The sequence below is a fragment of the Electrona antarctica genome (assembly GCF_951216825.1).
Source record: "Electrona antarctica genome assembly, chromosome: 4".
NCBI lineage: Eukaryota > Metazoa > Chordata > Actinopteri > Myctophiformes > Myctophidae > Electrona > Electrona antarctica.
The window spans coordinates 34,992,620-35,013,843 of NC_136809.1; the positions used below are offsets into that span (position 1 = coordinate 34,992,620).

The 21,224-nt window shown below is 44.0% G+C and overlaps 1 protein-coding gene across 1 annotated transcript; it reads right to left on the reverse strand.

Annotated features, from left to right (window-relative positions):
- Positions 1-1,985: 1,985 nt before the first annotated feature.
- On the reverse strand, positions 1,986-17,733 carry socs7 (suppressor of cytokine signaling 7). Its single transcript, XM_079499082.1, has 10 exons — positions 16,113-17,733; positions 15,576-15,643; positions 14,718-14,822; positions 11,978-12,109; positions 10,723-10,868; positions 8,961-9,129; positions 6,100-6,228; positions 5,166-5,301; positions 4,169-4,315; positions 1,986-3,427 (listed from the first exon to the last, which is right to left on the reverse strand). Exons 1-9 carry the CDS (start codon positions 17,720-17,722, stop codon positions 4,192-4,194), a joined length of 2,619 nt encoding a protein of 872 aa, XP_079355208.1. The 5' UTR covers positions 17,723-17,733; the 3' UTR covers positions 1,986-3,427; positions 4,169-4,191.
- Positions 17,734-21,224: the final 3,491 nt, after the last annotated feature.

The following is a 21,224-nucleotide window of genomic DNA, read 5'->3' on the forward strand; positions in this document are numbered from 1 at the left end:
AGAACCCAAACGTGCGTCCTGCCATTTATCATTTCTGATTAGGTAGCATTTTTTGTGAAATTTAGATCCATTTCAACACTGTTTGCCATCAGTGCCAGTTCTGTTAATTGACAGGGTGCTGATGGAAATTGGGTTACTGTTGGTCACATAAGGAGAAGAGATAAGCTGATAGTTTTCTATTCATTTCGGGGGTTTACAGGGATTTGACTCCTACAACATTTTTTCGCCCGCACCGCTACGGACGCCCACCTGTAGGCCTATATTCTTCCTGCCCACCCTAGTGGGGCAGGCTAGACCGGCCCTGGCGACTATAGGTCACATGAGCACAGTTTAAACTTTAAACTATATACATTGTCTAATGGCTATTTGAAAATAGCCAATCAATCTAAAGCTATGAAGTTCATGTGACTTCATTGACCATTTTCACTGCTGTTGGTGAATTCAGCCGATGAGTACTTAGAAAAGCACTATATAAATGCAAAATATTATTATTATTATTATGGAGTGTGGGTCATGACCGAAAGAATACGATTGTGGATACAATCGGCCAAAATGAATTTTCTCAGACGGGTGGCCGGCCTCTCCCTTAGAGATAGGGTTAGAAGTTCTGTAATCCGTGAGAGACTCGGAGTAGAACCGCTGCTCCTTGAGTAGGAAACGAGCCAGCATAGGTGGGTCGGGCATCTAGTACGGATTCCTCCCAAGCGATTCCTCCTGCTGCATGTCCCACTGGGAAGAGACCCTGTGGCAGACCAAGGACCAGATGGGTGGATTATATCTTCACAGTGGTCTCGGGATCCCCTGGAGGAAGTAGCTAATGTTGCTCTGGAAAGGGAAGTCTAGGAATCTCTATTGAAACTGTACCCCTGCGACCCGATTCCGGATAAGTGGTTGAAGATGGATGGATGGAGATAAATATCCTGCAGTGGTTGTCAGTTCCAACTGCCAGCCCTTAGCATAACAGCTTGTAGTAGGCAATGAATGAGCTGCCCCCCTTTCCCCTTGGACCTTGTGACTACTCAGATCCATGATCCACAATTTTCCCAAGGAAAGAACACTGCTGCAATATTTCTGAAGAGGAGAGTCCTTTGTTAATATTTCATGTTTAGTCCATTGACTATGAAAAGGAAGGGTTGTCCGCACACTGTGTCTCTGCTCCCAGGACATTTTTATTTAGTACGTTTCGACCCTTACAGGTCTTCGTCAGGTATGAGTACAAAACAACAGTGTGCGGACAACCCTTCCTTTTCATTGTACTTATATTTTTGTCCAGCATCTGTAGAATCTCTGGAGATGTGCATGCTTCCTTTTGGTCAAATGACTATGACTCACAGTAGCCTATACCTTGGCAATAATTGCGGACTATTTTCCAAAGCATATTTATTGTGATTGATTGCTGATTGCTGCAGGGCGGGTCCTTGGGGTCCAAGACAAATTTCTCCTTCGAGAGACAAAAATAAAGAAACCTTGAACCTTGATTTGTTTTGTTTGATTTGTGTTGACAAGGGCCCCTGGATTCCAGTACAGTATGAAAATACTGAGTGTTCAAACTTGCTTTATTTAATTAATTGCTATTTCTCTAGGATGTCTTTTTCTTTCTATTAATCAGCGAATGCTGAAAATCTTCCAACAGAAGATCCACCATCAATCATGAACTGGCAGCATATAGTACCTCAAGCTGCTACCGCGGTGAACACGCACGCACGCACGCACGCACGCACGCACGCACGCACACACACACACACACACACGCACACACGCACACACACAATCTGCTCCTCCACACATGCATGCACGCACCAAAAGACCCAAACATACATACATACATTATGCATACATTGCATTTCCTTTGCGTATTCTATATCTGGCTCAAAAGATAATATGGTTGGAAAATGACAGAGAAGCATCATCAAACTTTGTTTCTTTTCTTTTCTTTTTTACTGAAAATGCTGAGCCAGTACCCAGCTTGAGGATACAGAGAAACAGATTGAGCAAAGTACAACTGGGCATTTCAACAATTAAAGAGTTGAAATAGAAATCAACCATGACAGAGATGCGTGGGGCTGGATGAGATGAAAGTAGAAATCGGCTTCTTTCTCATACAAACCCCATACAGAAGCTAAAAAAATAACGACAATGTCGAGTCATTGCTGTATAGTCTGATAAAGCATCCCAGTCATGTGAATTCACATTATCATGTCATGTGTCTTCTGCAGACCAATGTGAATTCATTGCTATTATCTTTTATGCAAGTATTAAATATTGAGTAGTCTTTGTGACTGTTGCTAACAGTCAAACATGACAAGTATGTCATTCAGGAGAGCTAGTAGTATCGAGGCTAGCAAAGGTCTAAACAAAAAAATGTTTTTAATTCATAGCTGAGTATATCCGTGTGTCAAATTGTCTCTATTGCTACAGACAGGCCAACAAAAAAAACAATGTATGTTTTGTTCAGATAATGTTCTCTGATGCATCTAATGTGACTAAAATCAGAGCAATTATGCATGTTCTGAATGTCTATATGGACATATACACAGTAACATCCTGCAGTGTTAATAATTTACCTTTAAAACTGTAGAAATGGATCTAAATGGACCTGTTTGGTTCACACGTGGTACACTTTGGTACACTATCAAAGTTAAATTAACACTCAGGATTTTACAGTGTATGACAGATGTGCAATACTGTTCCCGACGTCTTAAACCTGCTGAATTGAACACCTCTGCAGCTACATGTATTCCTGAGGGTCTCTTAAAGGTGCCGACACAATGCAAGCATCAGACGCATTTGTTATCAAAACCCGTTGACGCGTGTCTCTCAGAGCGCGGTTCTATATTGAAGCGTTTGCGCATGTCTCTCAGCGTGCGGTTCTATATTGAAGCATTGACACGTGGCACAGACCATCCGTAATTAGTTGGAGCCATGGAGAAAGGTAACCTCTCTTTACTTCTTGACGAGAGTACTGTTCGATGCTTTCAATGTGTCACGGCCTTAAGAGTCCCAGCAACAATCCTTTGGAATGAATGAAAGGAAAAATAAGGAAATGGCAGCAAAAGATAGTTGTACAAATAGACCACCAGTGCATCATGTTTTAAAATTCCAGTTCAAAACATATTGGAAAATCTATCTGGGAGTTGAGTCAGAGTTCAGAATTCAAGCTCTCTTTTTTTCTCCTTCCAGAGTGTTTGCACTCTCTCCAGTCACTTCTCAGCGAGGCCAAGTCCCTCTCTGCCTCTCCACGGGCGCATTTGTTGCGGTCAGTTTCCTGACATACAACTACCCCACAGCTTCCCTCCCTTCATTCGTCAAAGTAAATAGAGGGGCGGGTTCATCTCAATCCCACTGGATGCAGAGATTTCCGAGGACTTTGATTGGCTGATGCTGGAGCACTAGCAGGCCATTAGAGCTCAGTCCCTCACAAAGAAACCTGGAATGGGAGAAAAGGTGTAGGTCAACAGGCAGATAAGACACAATTTCACTCAATGCAGGGTAAAGGGGCGAACGGAATGGTGTTTTTCCTGTACTCATGTTTATTTTCTTTTTTAAACCCATTTTCTCCCCAATGTAGTCATTATGCCAATTCATTCCTCACCACACACATTTCTGTGTTGTCACTGCTGTTGTATCCTGACTCACCTGTCAGTGAGCAGCCCTCACAGGGAGGACATAGGGCCTTCGTCCTACACCTCTTGTCTTGCCCACCACTCTCTGCTGACAGGTGCCGCCACAGCCCATAGGAATACTACATGCAGTGAAAATCACCCTACCTTCCCGGCTTTCCTCCTCTGAACACGGGCCAATTGTATTAGAAAAGAAGCCTGACAAAGCTGGATGCACCACGGTGGATTCGAACCCACAACCTCTATGTTGGTGGTCAGGGACTTCACTGAGCCACCGAGTGCCGATTTAATGTTTTTTAAACCCTTAAAGTGGAGTCAGTCAGGCAGACAATATCTGATTTATTCTTCTGTTTGGAATTAATCTTTAATGAACTTCTATTGCTTATATAAAACTAAAACTATGGAGATACAAAGATTCTGCCCTACAGCAACGATATGGTTATCATTATTATGAATGATTATACTGTACATAGTGTATATTTGAGATTGTCAGATTATCATGTCAACATTTCATTACAAAAGATGGTGACATTGACAAAGCCACTCACTTCAGCTGAGAAGAGCACTGCTGTTACGTCTGAGACTCCACCTCTTGTTCCACCGCCGTCGCAGCAGGGCGGATGCTCTTGATTGACAGGTACATCTCTTCCTCTGGGTCGTAATAATAGAACTTCCGTAGGTAGGAGATCAGGGGTCTGGAAAGAATCACAGGTAGAATCACTGCACGAACACAGCATTGCCAGGCAAAGCAATTTAGCTTTCACCCCTATGTGTTTATGTTTGTTTGTTTGTTTGTTTGTTTGTTTGTTTGTTTGTTTGTTTGTTTGTTTGTTTGTGTGTCTGTCTGCAGCGGTGTTGATTTCGTCACTACCTTTTTGACTACCTTTTTCACTGATGAAAATTAAATAAAAACTAAAAGAAAACTAAGCTATGATGACTATAACTAAGACTAAATGTATTGACAATTTCGTCCACAAATAAAAAGTAGACTAAAATGTTAGTGGAGAAGAGATCCAGTAGAACTAAGACAAGTTTGTTTTATGCTTAGTTGCCAGCAGGTGTCATCATGTTTTGAACATAGCCGCCGATCTATGTAGATCTGCTATTTTCGGCATTCAGCTAAGTATAAATCAAGCATTAAGACACCATCACCATCACCATCCTGCTAAGATAAAGATTAGTTGACAAAATTAACTGTAGATTTAGTCGACTAAAATGTTATGGTATTTAGTCAACTAAAACTAGACTATAACTAAAACATTTCAGATGACTAAAATGTGACTAAAACGAAATGGAATTTTATACAAAAGTAAAATAAATAATAAATAAAACTGAAATAAATATTCTGTCAAAATCAACACTGGTGTGCACTGTGCAGCTAATCTAGCAAACTATTCGATGGCGTACACGCATTCCTTATGCAAGCTGCCAATACGCCAAGGAACTTCATTCCCGACAGAAACACGTGTGAACTTGAAGGTGTATGAGGTGTGTGCGGTCGGGTGAGGCATATAAATGAACGAGAGCCTCAGTAGGTATAGGTACTTGGGCAGAGGAAGCTCCTGGATGTGGTCGATGCGGACCATCTGACGAATGCAGAAACGACACAGGTGCTGCAGAGACTTGACGTTGCTGAAGCGAGACACTGGGTGGAGCAGCTGCACCGGGGTGGGTGGAAGCCCTGGAACATGTGCACAGTGCACACGCGTGTACACATGCACGCACGCACACACACACGCACACGCACGCACACACACGTGCACAAACACGCACGCACGCACGCACACACACACACACACACACACACACACACACACACACACACACACACACACACACACACACACACACACACACACACACACACACACACACACACACACACACACACACACACACACACACACACACACACACACACACACACACACTGTAAGCATAATTCAGCACCAGTGGTGGAAAAGGTACTCACATTTTTTACTTATGTACTTATGTACCAAATAATGCTGCAATGTAGAAATACTAGAATATAAATAAACTTGAGTAATCAAAATGTACTTAAAGTATTAAAAGTAGAAAGTTATATGCAGAATGTCCGATTTCACAAGTTTTAAAAATAGCAGATCTACAAGCTCACAATGTATATATACTGTAGGGATGATGTGGTTAATATACTGTATGTTTTGTAATAATAAACAAAATCTTCAAAGTAACTAGTAACTAAAGTTTTCATATAATCGTAGTGGAGTAAAAGTACAATATCTTCCTCTGAGATGTAGTGGAGTAGAAGTAGAAGTACAGTACTTGAGGAAATCAACTTATTTACACCACTGCATTCCACAACATCTTTGAATGAATTGAGCTGTACAGTACAGTACAGTACAGTACAGTACAGTACAGTACAGTACAGTACAGTACAGTACAGTACAGTACAGTACAGTACAGTACAGTATGTCAACGTGTGACCTATATAATGTACCTGGTACTCGAGAGCGGAGGAAGTAGAGGAATTTGCCATTCTTGGAGTGCATGATCGCCCTCTCAATGAACTCCACCACCGAATGGCAGCGGTCCTCAAACTTGGGATGACACCATAAGCTAAATGTTCCTGGAGAGGCGGAAGAAGAAAAAGAAAATTATACATGGGATTTGTTTTTCTAAAACATGGGTTCCCAAATTGGTGTGGTGTCTCTCTGGGATCCACATGATTCCAGTACAAAATTACATTGTGAATAAATTAACTGACACCCCTTTATTTTGTGCACAAGGGCCTATTTTCACTGTACTGTACTGTACTGTACTGTACTGTACTGTACTGTACTGTACTGTACTGTACTGTACTGTACTGTACTGTACTGTACTGTACTGTACTGTACTGTACTGTACTGTACTGTACTGTGTGTCTCGTACTCATACACAGACAGACAGACAGACAGACAGACAGACAGACAGACAGACAGACAGACAGACAGACAGACAGACAGACAGACGAAGTTAGTCGGCCTCGTACTCATACATAGGGACAGTCATTGGAGCGGTGTGCAGTGCTGTGCAGTGTGCACCGCTCAAAAATAGTGAGAATAGCCAATCTCCTGTTTTGATGGATGGGAACGGTGTGTCGAAAAAGGCACGATGCATATGATTCAGTGCATCACTCATCCCAGTAGTGGTGTGTGTGTGTGTGTGTGTGTGTGTGTGTGTGTGTGTGTGTGTGTGTGTGTGTGTGTGTGTGTGTGTGTGTGTCTGTGTCTGTGTGTGTGTCTGTGTGTGTGTGTGTGTTGTTGGAATATCTTTTTGTTGAGATATCCTTTGCTTATATTCTCTTCATTATATTGTTGTCTAATCATATCCATTAATCTTAAAAAATCACACCCATGTGAAGTAAGTGGTGCAACTCCGTGTGGGGGTCCCCGGGGGGGAGGTCCAGACCCACAGGAACGCACCCAGGGTGCCGGCCCGATTCAGGCGAGCCGCCCCGCGTCCGAAACGGTTGAGAAATGACAGAGTTACCGTGTGGGGGTCCCTCTACTGTACCCTCTACTGTACTGTACTGTCACTGTACTGTACTGGTACACCTGAAATCACCATATATACAGTTAATATGTGCGTGTGTGTTTGTGTGTGTGTTAGGTTGCGCACAGGTGGTGACAAACAACCATGCTGTTTTCGTGTTCAGACAGGCAGCCAGCCAGCTACCCACACACATAGTCACTTAAGGCAGGGGTTCTCAACCCGTGGGTCGCGACCCCTCGGGGGGTCGCCAAATTATTTTGGGGGGTCCCCAAAATATTTTCAAAAAAAAAAGAAGAAAAAAAAAAGTTTTTTTTTTAAATTTTATTTTCACGATTTTTCAAAAATAGCAGACCTACAAGTTCAAAGCGCGCCACTCGGTGGCGCGCTATGAGCTTGTAGATCTGCTATTTTTCAATAGCTAAATTATAACAATGCTTAAAACATCAAAAGGGGTTCCCGCCCAAAATGGTTTAAGGTTATTGTAGCAGTCAATTTATATTGGGGGTCGGGAGGGGGCGGGGCGGGGGTCCCGAGACATTGCCAAAGCATTTCCGGGGGTCCCCGGCCAAAAACGTTGAGAACCCCTGACTTAAGGAAGTGGTTTGCACCACTTAAAAAGTGCCAAGTAGTTATGGCATAGTGTGATCATATAGTTTTGCTGAATATTATGAGTATATTATCTTATTGTGTGTCTATGCTTGAACACTTGAGTCACACTATTAGTGGTAGGTTGTCTTCCCAACAGAATACCACATGAAGCAGTTCATTCAATCAAGGACTCAGACATGTTGTACATACTGTGACAATGTATAATAGTTAGTATAACTATAATTAGTATAATAGTTAGTCCTTCCACGCGCCAGAATGGTACCTCCCAGTCCCAGCAGAGTAGTTCAGGAGGAACGGATTGTGTGGCCCTGGTTTTTCCCTAATGGGACTGATCGAGGGTAGCTACTGGGACGTAAGTCAGGACTTGATCACCCCGGCTGGGTCACCTGAGTGAGGGGTATGATGTTGGGAGACCCGAAACCCCGATGACCTTGGGATACATCACTGAGGATACGTCCCAGGTGCATCCATGTATGTATGTATTTTGTTTTAGTTATCCTCTCACAGCGCAAAAGCCCCATGCTGTCACACCCGGCCAGAAATAGGCACCTCTCAGGAAGTATTGAGAAACGAACATACATCCATAGCAACTCAAGTGTTAAAGCGATGACTGTTAACCCATTAGTTCCCATAATTCTAAAGGCTGTGTTGTCTTCTTTCCTCTTGGCTATATGACCAATATATCACCCCAAGGAAAAGCAGAAGTCTCCGAGAAGGGGACGCCAGAAATGATTCATTGGAATTTCCCTTGCATTGTTAAAACGTATATATGGGCGAGGGATAGATAGAACGGGGGCGCCAGACTTCATGAACTGCCATTCGGTGACTATGTATTGCTGAGAGGGAGAGCATTTTGGACGCCCAGAGATCTCTGTAACTCATTCTATTATTCAATCTGTAATATTTTATCTTTATGCAATTTGATTAAATACATGTTAAACCTTAATACTTTTGTCCGTTCTTAAACTTCACCAATTAAAGGACGCGCAGAGATAGCGTGCTCCATGAGGGTATTCTAAATTATCTCACTGCACATTTGTTTGTTGTCGTCAAGAGGTGTGTGTGTGTGTGTGTGTGTGTGTGTGTGTGTGTGTGTGTGTGTGTGTGTGTGTGTGTGTGTGTGTGTGTGTGTGTGTGTGTGTGTGCTCGTGTGTGCGTGCGTGTGCATGTGTGAGTGAGCGAGTGCGGGCATGCGAAGTGTGCATGCGTGTGACTCACCACGGTAGTGCTCCATGCGCGTGTGGTGCGTGACTCCTTGTGATCTAAAGCTGAGGCTGAGGATGTAGCGCGGGTCGGAGCTGTCCCGAACCAGGAACGAACCGTCCGGCTTCCCCTTCAATTTCATCTCTGCGTCCTCCCAGTTCATAGGACCCCAGTACCATCCACACTAGAGTGGGAGTGGGGAAAGGACAAGTAGGCCTACATATGAATTATTTTTCGTATAGTGGCAGGGCCCCCGGGGGTTTAAACTAAAGGCGGTGATAACACAATGGTCACATGCCCCAGCCCTAAATTAATTTTCATACGTTAGTTTTGCATTGTTGATTGACAGTGAATCTGTTTTTAACCCTTGAACTCCCGTTGACAGATTTGACAGAATTAATCAATAAATCCAGACCTCCCGTTGACGGAATTGACGGGCTGTCAATCGGGAGCCTAATCGGGACCTTAATGTAGCAAAATTTAGCATTTTTTGGCTAATTTGGCTAACGGCCGATGTAATGTTCCTAAAACCGGCCGAAATCCGCTCGTGCATGGTCGATCACGCACGCGCATGATCGCGCATGCATCGCTGCGTAAAATGCAATGTTTTGGGCTTGATTAGAGCTTAATTTGACTTAGTTATGAAAAATACGATGATAGCTTAGCATTCCGGACATCTGATGTTGTTGCACAGTAGCAAAGATACTACCGGATATTTTGATCCAAACCGGAAGTGGTCATCGTTCACTCGCTCCCTTTGGTCAGAATCTGCACAATGGTGACGTTACCGCCACCATCAGGATTGTCCCAATACTATATTCTTGCCCCATCAAAATGAGATATAGTGTGTAAATCGCGGATTTTTCTTTTGGCATTAAAATGATGAATTAAAAATATGAATATATGTCACAAAAGGGCTGCTATTGGGGGTGGCACCCCAAGGGTTTTAAGGGGCCAAGCCGGAAGGGCATATGGTCGATTATTGCATTTTTCTGTTTTCTTCTTCTTCTTGAAAAATGCAAACTTTTGAACAGGCATATCTCATGAACCGTTTGACCACCAGCAATAAAATAATGCACAATAAGTCGGTCTGTTTGGTGTCTGTTTGGGGTACGAACAGCTGCAATACCGCTGGTTGACCTAAAGTGGCATTGTTGAGCAGCCTAAAAGGGCCATTCACACTGCTCAGTGTGAATGTTGTTGAGCAGCCTGCACTGCTCAGTACACATGGGTGTGATTTTTCTTATTTCTTGGCCCTGTCTTATCCCTGCTTGCAGATATATTGTGTAATTGTTTTGTGCAGGCCCTTTACTGATTGCTTTTGACATGATTCTCTTCTGCTTATTGCATGTTACTTTTGATGAGTTACTGGCAGGTAGGAGAAGTGTTCTACAGCTTTTCTGACGAAAAACAAATCCATTAATTTAGCTTCCAGTCTGGATCCCTGCAGTAATACTGTAGATTACCTCTGAATTAGTTTGTTTTCTTTCTGTGGATTGTTAATACAGTATAGTATGTATTCTAGTACCTGAACATCAATTATAATACAGTTTAATAATACTGATAGATATGACCCCAGTACCCGCCACACTAGACAGGAAGGAAGGTGGATAACATCAGAAACATCAACATCTGCAAGTCTGCTAGTCGATATATGCTCTCTCTCTCTCTCTCTCTTTTTCCACCACTGACCACATGCGCACACAATACACCATGTCAGTCTTTCTCACCCTCTCACACACATAATGTACAGCAAATACACCATGTAGTACTGTACCTTCTCCAGCTCTCTCAGACTGGCGGTGAAGTTGCTAGCTTCAGGCCGTTGCAGGGGGCAGAGAATGGGAGGCGGGGCCAGTCTAGATGGGTGCAGGGTGTCTGCCTGTGATGGGTTCGAATGAGGCAGGGCCCGGAGAAATGCATCTAATGGAAAGAAAAGGGACTCAGTTACATTTTACGAAGTAGTCCAATCTGGAACTAATATTACTAATGCATTGCAGATTTCATATGACATGGTGAGATTGTAGTAAAAAAATGTCAAAATAATGTACTTTTGCAGGTGTCGAAAGTAAAACATGTCAGTTCACTTTAAAATGACCAAACGGCTATAACATCAAAGCAACATGACTTGTAAATAATTTTATCTCAAATGAAGGTTCTTTATGAATTTATTTTTTATTTTTTCCCCTCCCTTTTTTGCATTGTATGTTTAAAGACAGATACAGCAAACAGAGAGACAGGAAAGGCGGGGGAGAGAGAGGGGGATGAAATGCAGTAAACGCCTTGGGTCAGATTCAAACTGAAGTCAGCTGTGGGAACTGGGAAGGACTAATAGCCTTATTTATGTGGTACTATGGACTCTAACCCTGTGATCCACCAATCAATTTTTACATGGAAATGTTATGGAATGAATCTTAAAACATGGCACTCAAACCACAACCAATGCTTTTATCACCTCTCTGTTTTATAGTGAATCACTTTGATTCGGACATGTTGACAGGAAGCTTTATGAAGTCACAAGTAAATGTCCTGACCCTTCTCCACAACTTGAGTAAATGTCACAACACAACACATCGCACTGTCTGGAGGGGTCCAGTTTTGTAGATTTATAAACATTAGTAATAGCAGTAGTTCTTATTCATTTGATACATTAAAGGGGGAACATTGTACATTTTAAAACCGATAGCTGTCTGTTCTGTTGTGAAGGGGCATATTAAATGATGACGACAAGTGGTTATGACCCCCTCTGGGGAGCCAAAGCCCCTGGTTGTCCCAAGTACGATTCCAGGCCAGGGCCAGCAATGCCAATTTGTGTCCCTGAGAAAGAAGCCCGAATTGCTCCATGCCCCTTGAGGGGCAGCTGGGTTGAGCTGAAAACTGAATTTCCCCCATGGGAGGAGTAGGTCCACATTTTATTATTATGTGGGACCGATTCACAATGGTTAGTTCGGAATGAAACCCAAGCTTCTGTGTGGCTGTAGAAAGCCTGATGATGCAAGGCTAACTATCTATCCCTCCTCCAACACTCTTACCATTGAGGCTGATACTGTGCTGGATGGTTGCATGTGAGGGAGGAGGTGGTGGAAGAGGCAGGGGAAGGGACTGCAGGGAAGCCCCCATGACACTCATTAGGAAAGGCCCAGGCTGCGGACCACCTATGTCATCTAGAACAAGGGTGGGGGGTGGGGGCGGCAGAAAGGAGAGGAAGGAATAAAGGAGTGAACAAATAAAGGCATAAACACAAAAAAGGATGCAAGAGAGGGAGGTTGAAAGGAAGGAAGGAAGGAAGGAAGGAAGGAAGGAAGGAAGGAAGGAAGGAAGGAAGGAAGGAAGGAAGGAAGGAAGGTTCTTACGATGGGATTGGGGGGGGGGGTCTATATTGTTAGCACATTCAACATTGGCTCAGTTATCCACAGGAGACACTATGTGTGATGGAATCAGAAGGAATTGTGTACTTGTACTTGTTCCTAACAGCAGAATGGAATTTTTGCATTGGGTTTCGAATTAATAAAGATAATAAATTAGGCTAATACTTTTTTAGGACCACAAACACAAATTATATAACAATGCATGGATTAGATATTAACGGGTGCTGACAATTATGTCAAAGAACAAAACGTGAACCTCTCTCCGGCAGAACAACATACATTTGTATGCATAGTAATAATTGATACCCACCCACTTCCATGTTTTATTATAAAACATAAACAAATTATTAACCAGACAAGTGGCTCATGCAGTGTGCTTCTGTAGTAATTCTGTAAGTGCGTCACACAAAGATTCACTGTATTTATAGAAATACATCTTAACTTGCCAGTGCCTTATAACAGTGGTTCTCAACCAGTGACACCGGCCCCGGACCACCAGTGGTCCTTGAGGGTGTTCCAGCCAGTCCCCAGCTAAATGATGGAGTTGGTATAACCAAATAGACCATTATAGATCTCTTGAGAGCCATTTTACTCTCTCAAGAATTAAATTATCTTATCTAACGATAACGACATATTCTACGTTTTGGGTCTGAGAGGCTAAATGGTGGTCCGTGGCTCAAATGCCAAGTAGCCTAAATAGTGGACCATGATATGAAAAGGGTTGAAACCACTGGCTTACAGTACCATACATACAGTATGTTAGTGAGAATAGAACACATAACCCTGGCTTCTCTACACTGTAGTAGGATTTGTTTTTACATCCGGATACCCCATCAAGGATAGGCTACAGACGCGCCTCCTCAGGAGACTTGACTCAGATCTGTAACCATTTGATTTGGCGTTAGGAACACGTTGCGACCGCATGCCCTTGCTGATGTTGACCCCAGGCAGGGTTCGAACCCACAACCTTCCGCATTAAAGGCATATGGTCTAACCACTAGACTCTACACTGTAGTAAAATGAGTAGAAAGTAGACTATTCAACATTCAACCTATGAAGCAAAGTCCTGAGAAACCTTTCTTTAGAGCATTTGTTCTCAGTGGTCCTTGGGGTGGTTCTAGACTGAGGGTCCCCAGCAAAAGTAGTTAATATAGCATCACACTTGTTTTATCCATGCATCTGCTATATAAATAGCAGATGTACAAACTTGCAGCGGGGCACGAAGTGACGCACTGTGATCTTGTACATCTGCTATTTTTTAATTTTAGATGTTTGGGAAAGTTTTTTAACACAAATCTACTTTACTGGGGGTCCCTGGCACAATACATTGTCAGATGGCTAATATTTCAGATGCCTAATCAATTTGGGGGTCCTTGACTTGAAAATGTTTGAGAACTACTGATCTAGGTTATATTTTGATTGCAGCTTCATTTTTGATTGTTTTTTAATCTGAAACAAAGTCCTGAGAATCAATGAAAGAAAAAAGGTCATTCAGCTTTACATAGACACACTAGTGTCCACAGTGGTGAGTCAGCAAGACATTATACCTCACTATCACTATCAGCTCAATAATATCACAAGAGAAAATCATCAAGAGAAAGACATATTGTTGCTGTCACGTAGAAACCTCCTTTCTTCATAATATGAGATTATAATATACAATATTATTCTAACTTTTTGTGTTTATGCCCTAGATCATACTCATCATCATGGCAGCCTCGTAAAACGAGGATCCGTTCTCCTCAGCCATTCACTTCTCCTTCTGGACTAGCATGTTGACCCTGAGATCATACTACAGCGTCACACAAAAGGACCAAAAGTGGCAGATCCACAAGCTCGAATCTCTGTGCGAAGCGACACGTTTTGAGCTTGCAGATCTGTTACTTTTGAATATTTTTTAATTTGAATCCCGAAAAGCCACAGTTTTGGACATATGAGGTTTCCACCCGACAGAGATGATATGCTACTGTTGTCACATGAAAACCTTTAACTTCAAACAACAAAAGAACAATCTTTTTTTTAAGATAATATTGTTACGTTAAAAGTATGAACATGTTATCACAAGATGCATTCTGAAGCTTCAGTTCCAAGTACAATCTTTCAAATTGCCACAATGTTGCTTCTCTAAAAGCTGCAAGTTTCTACACACAACAGAAGTCACACCAGGGGGAAATCAAGTTTAAAAGACCAGCAGATTATGTGTAGAGATAGGTCTGTCGGGTGGAGGTGTGATACCGTGCCTACCGCTAGAGGCAAATTGTAAATATGTGCAAGGGTACAGTGGTCTAGAAATGGGGTTAAATGCATGCAAAGAAGGAAGATTAGAGGTTAGTTTTTTAGTTCAACAGAAAGCAGGTGTTGACTGAACAAGAGAGGAAGTGATAGAGGGATGAGAGAGATATACCTAATAGACTGAGACTTCTGCGTGGGGGAGGCGGAGGTGTGGGCGGGTGAGGAGTGTTTGCCCCTCGGCGGGAAATATCTACATCCATCAGGGAAACAGTCTCACCTATATACAACCCAGACATGAAGGCAGAAGACAAAGAAGGGTTAAGTCAAAGAAAGAGAGGAAAGAAGAAGGACAGAAACATAGAAAGTGAGAATGTTGAATAGGGTTTCCATGACAGCAAGATAGAGAGCAAATGCTACATGACCACCCAATTTCAAAGGCTCGCCTCAAAACACACTCGCCATTTTTGTCGCAGACCGGTTGCCCCCAGCGGTTCTTGTATATATTCTTGTATTTGTTTTACAGATTTTAAGTTAGGAATAAGGTTAAGTTTCAGCATAGTTTTACTGAGGCTACGTTTAGTAATACCTGGTGGCGACCGTTCCGAGGTCGTCGGATTTGACCCGGGGCGCGAGCATGATTTGGGGCGAGCGTTCTTGCATTCTTTCAAAGAGCCGTTAAAGTTTGTTAAAAGTGTGTGGTATCAATCATAACATGATCATTTATTATTATTATTATTAGTATTAGTATTAGTATTATTATTACATTTTTACGATAAATACAGAACCCTAAATAGCCTGGGAGATTGAGAGGTTGTTCCATTCAGTAATCAGTAGGCAAGCCTAAACCCCAGAAAACAATAACCTCAATGGTATCAGCTTCAATAATGTGAGGCCTCACATGATGAAACTGCTGTTTCAGATGTCTTTCCAGCCCACAGCAACATTCATGAGGGGTAAACATGTGTGTGTGCGTGCGTGCGTGCGTGCGTGCGTGCGTGCGTGTGTGCGTGCGTGCGTGCGTGGCCCTTACCAGTGAAAGCTGATAGGGAGGCAGGAGAGAAGGCACTTTGGGCCCTGGTCAGTCGAGGTTGACTGTGGCTGCATGTGAGGAGAGATGGAGAGAAGTAGATAAAGTTAGGCGAGGACTGGAGGTGTGGACATGTTATTATACTTAATACTCATTTAACAGAAAATGTTAGACATGCCACATGCATACATGTGTTGTTATAAGCATGGGGGCCATTGATAGTGTGGACAACACTATCAGAACCTTCACAGCTCTGGGAGAATGGACCCTATGGGTCCAATTGTTTCCCTTTGTCCTACATTATGGGGGTCCTGTTCAGTGCCAGTGGACTCCTAATGCTATAGTGTCATATAGTAAATCAGTGCCATACATACATAGGCCTATTCTTAAAAAAACGGACCCAGACTGACTGGGTCTTATGATCAAAATATGAACATGGGAACATGTGGGAAGTCTTGACACTGAGACATTTGCCCGTATGGACATATTGATGACCCCTGCCTGGTGTGTGAGTGCATTGTACTGTAGGATATCATTTACCTGTCGTTGTCCTGTTCAGCACCAGTGGCCATATCCATTAGACTCCCAGCGGAAGAGATAGAATAGGTCACCGAAGGCCTCTTATCCAGGAGATGGTTGGAGCCACTACAGCTTTTAGTCCGGAATAGTTTGCTCAGCCTAATCTTGAGCGAGCCTTTCCTGGACTTCACCGGAACTTTGAGCGTTTTGTCCCCACACCCTCCTCGGCCCGTGGGCGTCCTCGGCGCACTAGAGCACCTTTCCGGCCGCCTCCTGGGTGTCGACGCTTGGCTGAGGTTAGGACTGGTGGCTCGGGTCGAGCTCTGTCCGGGTGTGGGTACCGGACCCTGAGGCACGACCTCTGAAACTCCAGGGGAAATTTGCGAGCTCGGATGATTTGACAGGTTTCTGTGGAGGATGCACGCTGCCTGCGCGTCAAGTTGCACCGCCGTGGGGCAGGAGCTCCCTGACATCCCCTCCACCTGTCTAGTCAACTCTGCTTGAAAGCTGCTGAGGGAAAAGGCTCCGGACATTTTCTGAACAATTTCCCTTTTCCTGTTGAGCAAAAACGCACGGTGTCCGTTCTCATCGTCCGTCTCGGTCTCGTCGTCTCCCGGGCATTCGTCCATGCCCAGCCCGACCACATCCCCGGTGCCTAGCCCTTCGAGCACCAATAAAGCGTCGCTGGTTTCGGTCGCGTCATCCCCGGGTTCCATGCCTCCCACCGCCGGCCCGTGTGCGCCCTGACACGAGCACTGCGGGAGCTCGCCATCCTTGAACAACATCTTGGGTACCGCGCGGACGCCCAGCTCCCCGAACCGCCGGGCCAGTTCGAAGACCGTGGAGCCCTCTCCCTCCCCGGACGCGCATCGACCCCACTTCGATTCGATCATGGCAAGCGGGGTGGCTTTATCGGACAACAAAGGCCATTCCGTGGAGCCGGTGATCAAACTGTGCTGCCGACATATCTCAACAGCCGACATGTCTTCCATCCCCGCGGCCACCGTGGATAATGTCACCCGCTGATGCAGACCCCATGTCTGAACCAAGTGGCTCTGTTGTTGCGCGTCGCCGCCGCCGTGCGGGCTCGGCGTGTTGTTGTAGGCGGACAGCAGGTCACAAGGGGCGACAGAGCCGGGGCTCTTATCTGTAATATCCATCGGATGCCTCGGCTGAATCCTATGGTCAGAATCACGGTCTAAGATACCCTCCCCGCCGCGCATTATATCGGGGAAAACGAGGAGCTGAGGCCGTAGCAGGCCGCCTCTGGAAGAGAAATCAAACCCCGGGGCCTCCATCGCACCCTGTGCGGGAGGAGGAGACGCCATCACTCCCATCATCATCATGTCAGGTGCCGCCGTTCCCCCGACGCTCGGCTGTCCGCCGTTCAGCGACGGGAGGAGGAGGTGGTGGTTGGGATGATGATGATGCGCCGCGAGGCCTGCCGTCGGATCTCGTGCGAATTCCAAGCCTCCGTTCATGCCGCCGCGAGTCAAGACCTCCTTGCCGAGTCCTGCCACCACTCCACCCGACGACATATTCCCGTTCTCCTCGACCAAGCGGTCATCCTCGGCCGCGGAAACCATGCGCATCAAGACAAAATCGGGCGACATATCTTGCGCGTTGTTCATAGTTATTCCTCAATTCCGCTCAAAGGAATTAAGCGATCTGCAGATTCTGCACACTTCACATAGCTACACCGCGATGATGAGCTCTTCCTATAATAAAGAAAGGGCCAGACCAGCTATCTGCCATAAATAGGCTGCGACCGAAATGCAAACTGTATTTCAACCGCTCTTTCATCCTCCCAGATCAGCGTCCATCTTTATACGACGTCCGCTAAATATATCCAGCTCGGAACCCTGGGGTCAAACATACAGTCTTATATTGCTAGAATAAAAGCTTCAATGACCACTGACTGACTGTCTCTCTCCGTTCCCACGAAGCCCCACCCGCTGCTTCACTTCCGCAAACCCTCTGCGCTGTGCTCATGTGTGTGCGCTCCAAGGCTCTGTTATGGGCTCATAATGACACTGCATGTGCGCCGCTATTAGTCTAATAATGGCTTTTGGCATTCTAAACCAGATTTTAGTCATGATTTGAAAACAATTCCCTCAATTGATTTATTGATGTACTGTATTCATACTACACCGGGCCTATCCTTATTTCAAATGAGAAAGCCTGTCTTAACATCTTAATAGCCTATTTAGGTATAGCCTACAAATTGATACATTGATAAATTACCATAAGGATACATTAAAAAAAAAACTTTAAGATTTAAACAAAATAGTCTAGTTCAATGCTCAAAACCCAACCATGCCTCCAGTGCCAACGCAGTGGGCACCGCACCTGCTCTAATGCTGCACCTGCCGGTCTGTGCATGGCACTGTGGATGGCCGGTGATGCCAACTTCAAAGGATGTTTCAATTTCACCTCAATTTTGAGAGAGAGAGAGAGAGAGAGAGAGAGAGAGAGAGAGAGAGAGAGAGAGAGAGTATTACCCAAAGTGTTAATGTAAACACAGCTCTGTTTACACCTTTATTTAATTCCTATTTATATCCAATATTTATTTGTAAATACATTGTGTTATTTCGATTGTCTTGTTCCACTTCTGCTTTGGCAATGTAAATGTACGTTTTCTCATGCCAATAAAGCTCCTTTGAATTGAATTGAATTGAATTGAATTGAATTGAATTGAATTGAATTGAATTGAGAGAGAGAGAGAGAGAGAGAGAGAGAGAGAGAGAGAGAGAGAGAGAGAGAGAGAGAGAGAGAGAGAATTTGAAACATATACTGCCTAATTATTTAATTCAGCTCACCTATTTTGTAGGCTATAGGCTACATGAGTTGGGAGGGCATTTTGACGTTCATTAAAATAACATAGTAGCCTAAAGTCACTGCAAGGTGAAGAGCACAGACAGCATGACAGACAGTACTTGAGTAAATGTACTTAGTTAGTTTATTTTACCAGCAGGTGTCGCTACAGGCCGCCAACGTATAGTGAACGTTGCTGAGTAGCGCATGACACGCATGATGAGCTCAGTAGTTCTCAAAATGGGGTCCGGGGACCCGCAGAGCACATCCTTATGGGCTTCTAGGGGTCCGGGGACCCGCAGAGCACATCCTTATGTGCTTCTAGGGGTTTAAGCTTCACACAACTGATTGCTGCTGAGCTGCTCAAGTGGTCAGAGTCAGAGTGGTGCGAGAGGGAGAGGTTTTTGGTTAAATGTCTTACAGGGACGCAGTAGAAGTTAGAACCACCGTTTTCCTAGCTTGTAGGTATACTTCCCAGACATCGTCATGTGGCTGCTTTTCTCAAGTTAAGCATACAGGTATGGTGGCGGTGCATTGCATTGGTGCATACACTCTTGAGTCTTTCTTCTCCTTACTCTTGAAATGTTTTTGATGTTCTTCTCTTGTTCTTTTAGTGCGGCAGCCGACAGGCTTCTTTTGTTTAAAGCGGGAAATTTGGTATATAATATAGTATTTTTTATTGTCCTAAAATATTGTCTGTTGGCTGTCACTATTGGGCAATTTTTTTATAGGGGTTTCTTGTGACCCTTCCCTACCATTAACACCCTATGGCAGGCAAAAATGTCAAACTTTACTTTTGCTTTAAGTAGCATGTGACATGTCAAACTAGGGGGGGTTCATGATTCTGAATCCATTCCAAGCATTAGTTTTGCACAAAATACACTCCTTGGGCTAAAAGCAGCCATAGCCACTTGCCCAAATGTGCCCAAAATGTGCTGACCTCATGATCCTCATCACAGGGGCGGCGGTGGCTCAAGGGTAGAGTGGCTGGATGGTATAACTGCAAGGTTGCCAGTTCGAACCCGGGCTCCCCCAGAGTTAGTGTCGAAGTGTACTTGAGCAAGACACTGAACCCCTAATTGCTCCTGATGTGCTGGTTGGTGCCTTGCATGGTTTCCGCTGCCATCGGTGTGTGAATGGTTGAATGTAATGCACAATCTATGTAAAGCGCCTTGGATAAAGGCGCTATATCAATGCACCATTTGTCATGACGTCTATGGCCGTTTTTAGCCCAAGGAGTGTATTTTGTGCAAAACAAATGCTTGGAATGGATTCAGAATCATGAAAACCCCCTAGTTTGACATGTCACATGCTACTTAAAGCAAAAGGAAAGTTTGACATTTTTGCCTGCCATAGGATGTTAATGGTAGGATCACAAGAAACCCCTAAAAAGAAATTGCCCAATATTGACAGCCGGTCAGCAAGTGGATTCATGAATGTGTACAAGACAATATTTTATAAATGATAAAAAAGACTATATACCTACCAAATTTCCCACCCGTCCACCTTGGCTGCCGGACAATTTCCTCCAGTTGTCGTAGGCGTAGGAGAAGTCGAGTCGGCCATCTCATGTTTGACAGGATCCTGTAGGCCTATCCTGGCCTCATCCTGGCTGGGACATCACATCACAGAACTCCAAAAAGTAAGAAAAAGTGAAATGTCAGGCCTTTAAGTTTAATATTTCATAAAATATAAAGAAGTGAAGCTCACAGTCATTCTCAAGGACCTCTGACCTTTAGATCTCCCAATGAGTCAGTCAATTAGGCCTATATGATTTGCTCGGTCAAAGATTTTGGTAACCTGGTTAATCACTCACTCTTGAAATCACATTTCAAGAGTGAGTGACATTTCAACCCTGCTAATGCATGGTTGGTTCAGGAGTACAGTGTTGACAGACAACCAACCACTTAAGACAATCAGCATAACAAAAAAACTGACATCATCTTGAGTCTCCAAACAGTGAACGACACTCGACACAAGACAGAAACAAGGACCCTGATGAATACCAAACGACTCGCCCCTTTACCAACTTGCCCCCACGAAAAGTGTTAATGTAGTTAACAGTTCATTTAGTATTTCCCTCCCTCCCTGAAATCTGAAATGATCTTGTATACTGCAGATTTATTGTATAGTAGTCAATCTCTATACAAAGAATAACATGAGACAGAGAAGGTGACTGCTTAATTAAGTTAATTTAGGATCATCTAGCAGTTAATTTTGTTTTATTAAACACATTTCCTCTGTGTAGTAGCCCATGTTTTGTAATGGCATCATCATGCTATTATGCCCATGGATATACAGAGTGAACAACTTAACAAT

Bases quoted from the DNA above. Each gene is read 5' to 3' on its own strand.
- socs7 (XM_079499082.1), bottom strand. From the start codon at position 17,722: ATGAACAACGCGCAAGATATGTCGCCCGATTTTGTCTTGATGCGCATG. The intron at 15,644-16,112 runs GTAAATGATATC...CCTCACATGCAG, and splicing joins GCTGAACAGGACAACGACAG to CCACAGTCAACCTCGACTGA. The intron at 4,316-5,165 runs GTACCTATACCT...GATTCTTTCCAG, and splicing joins CAGGAGCTTCCTCTGCCCAA to ACCCCTGATCTCCTACCTAC.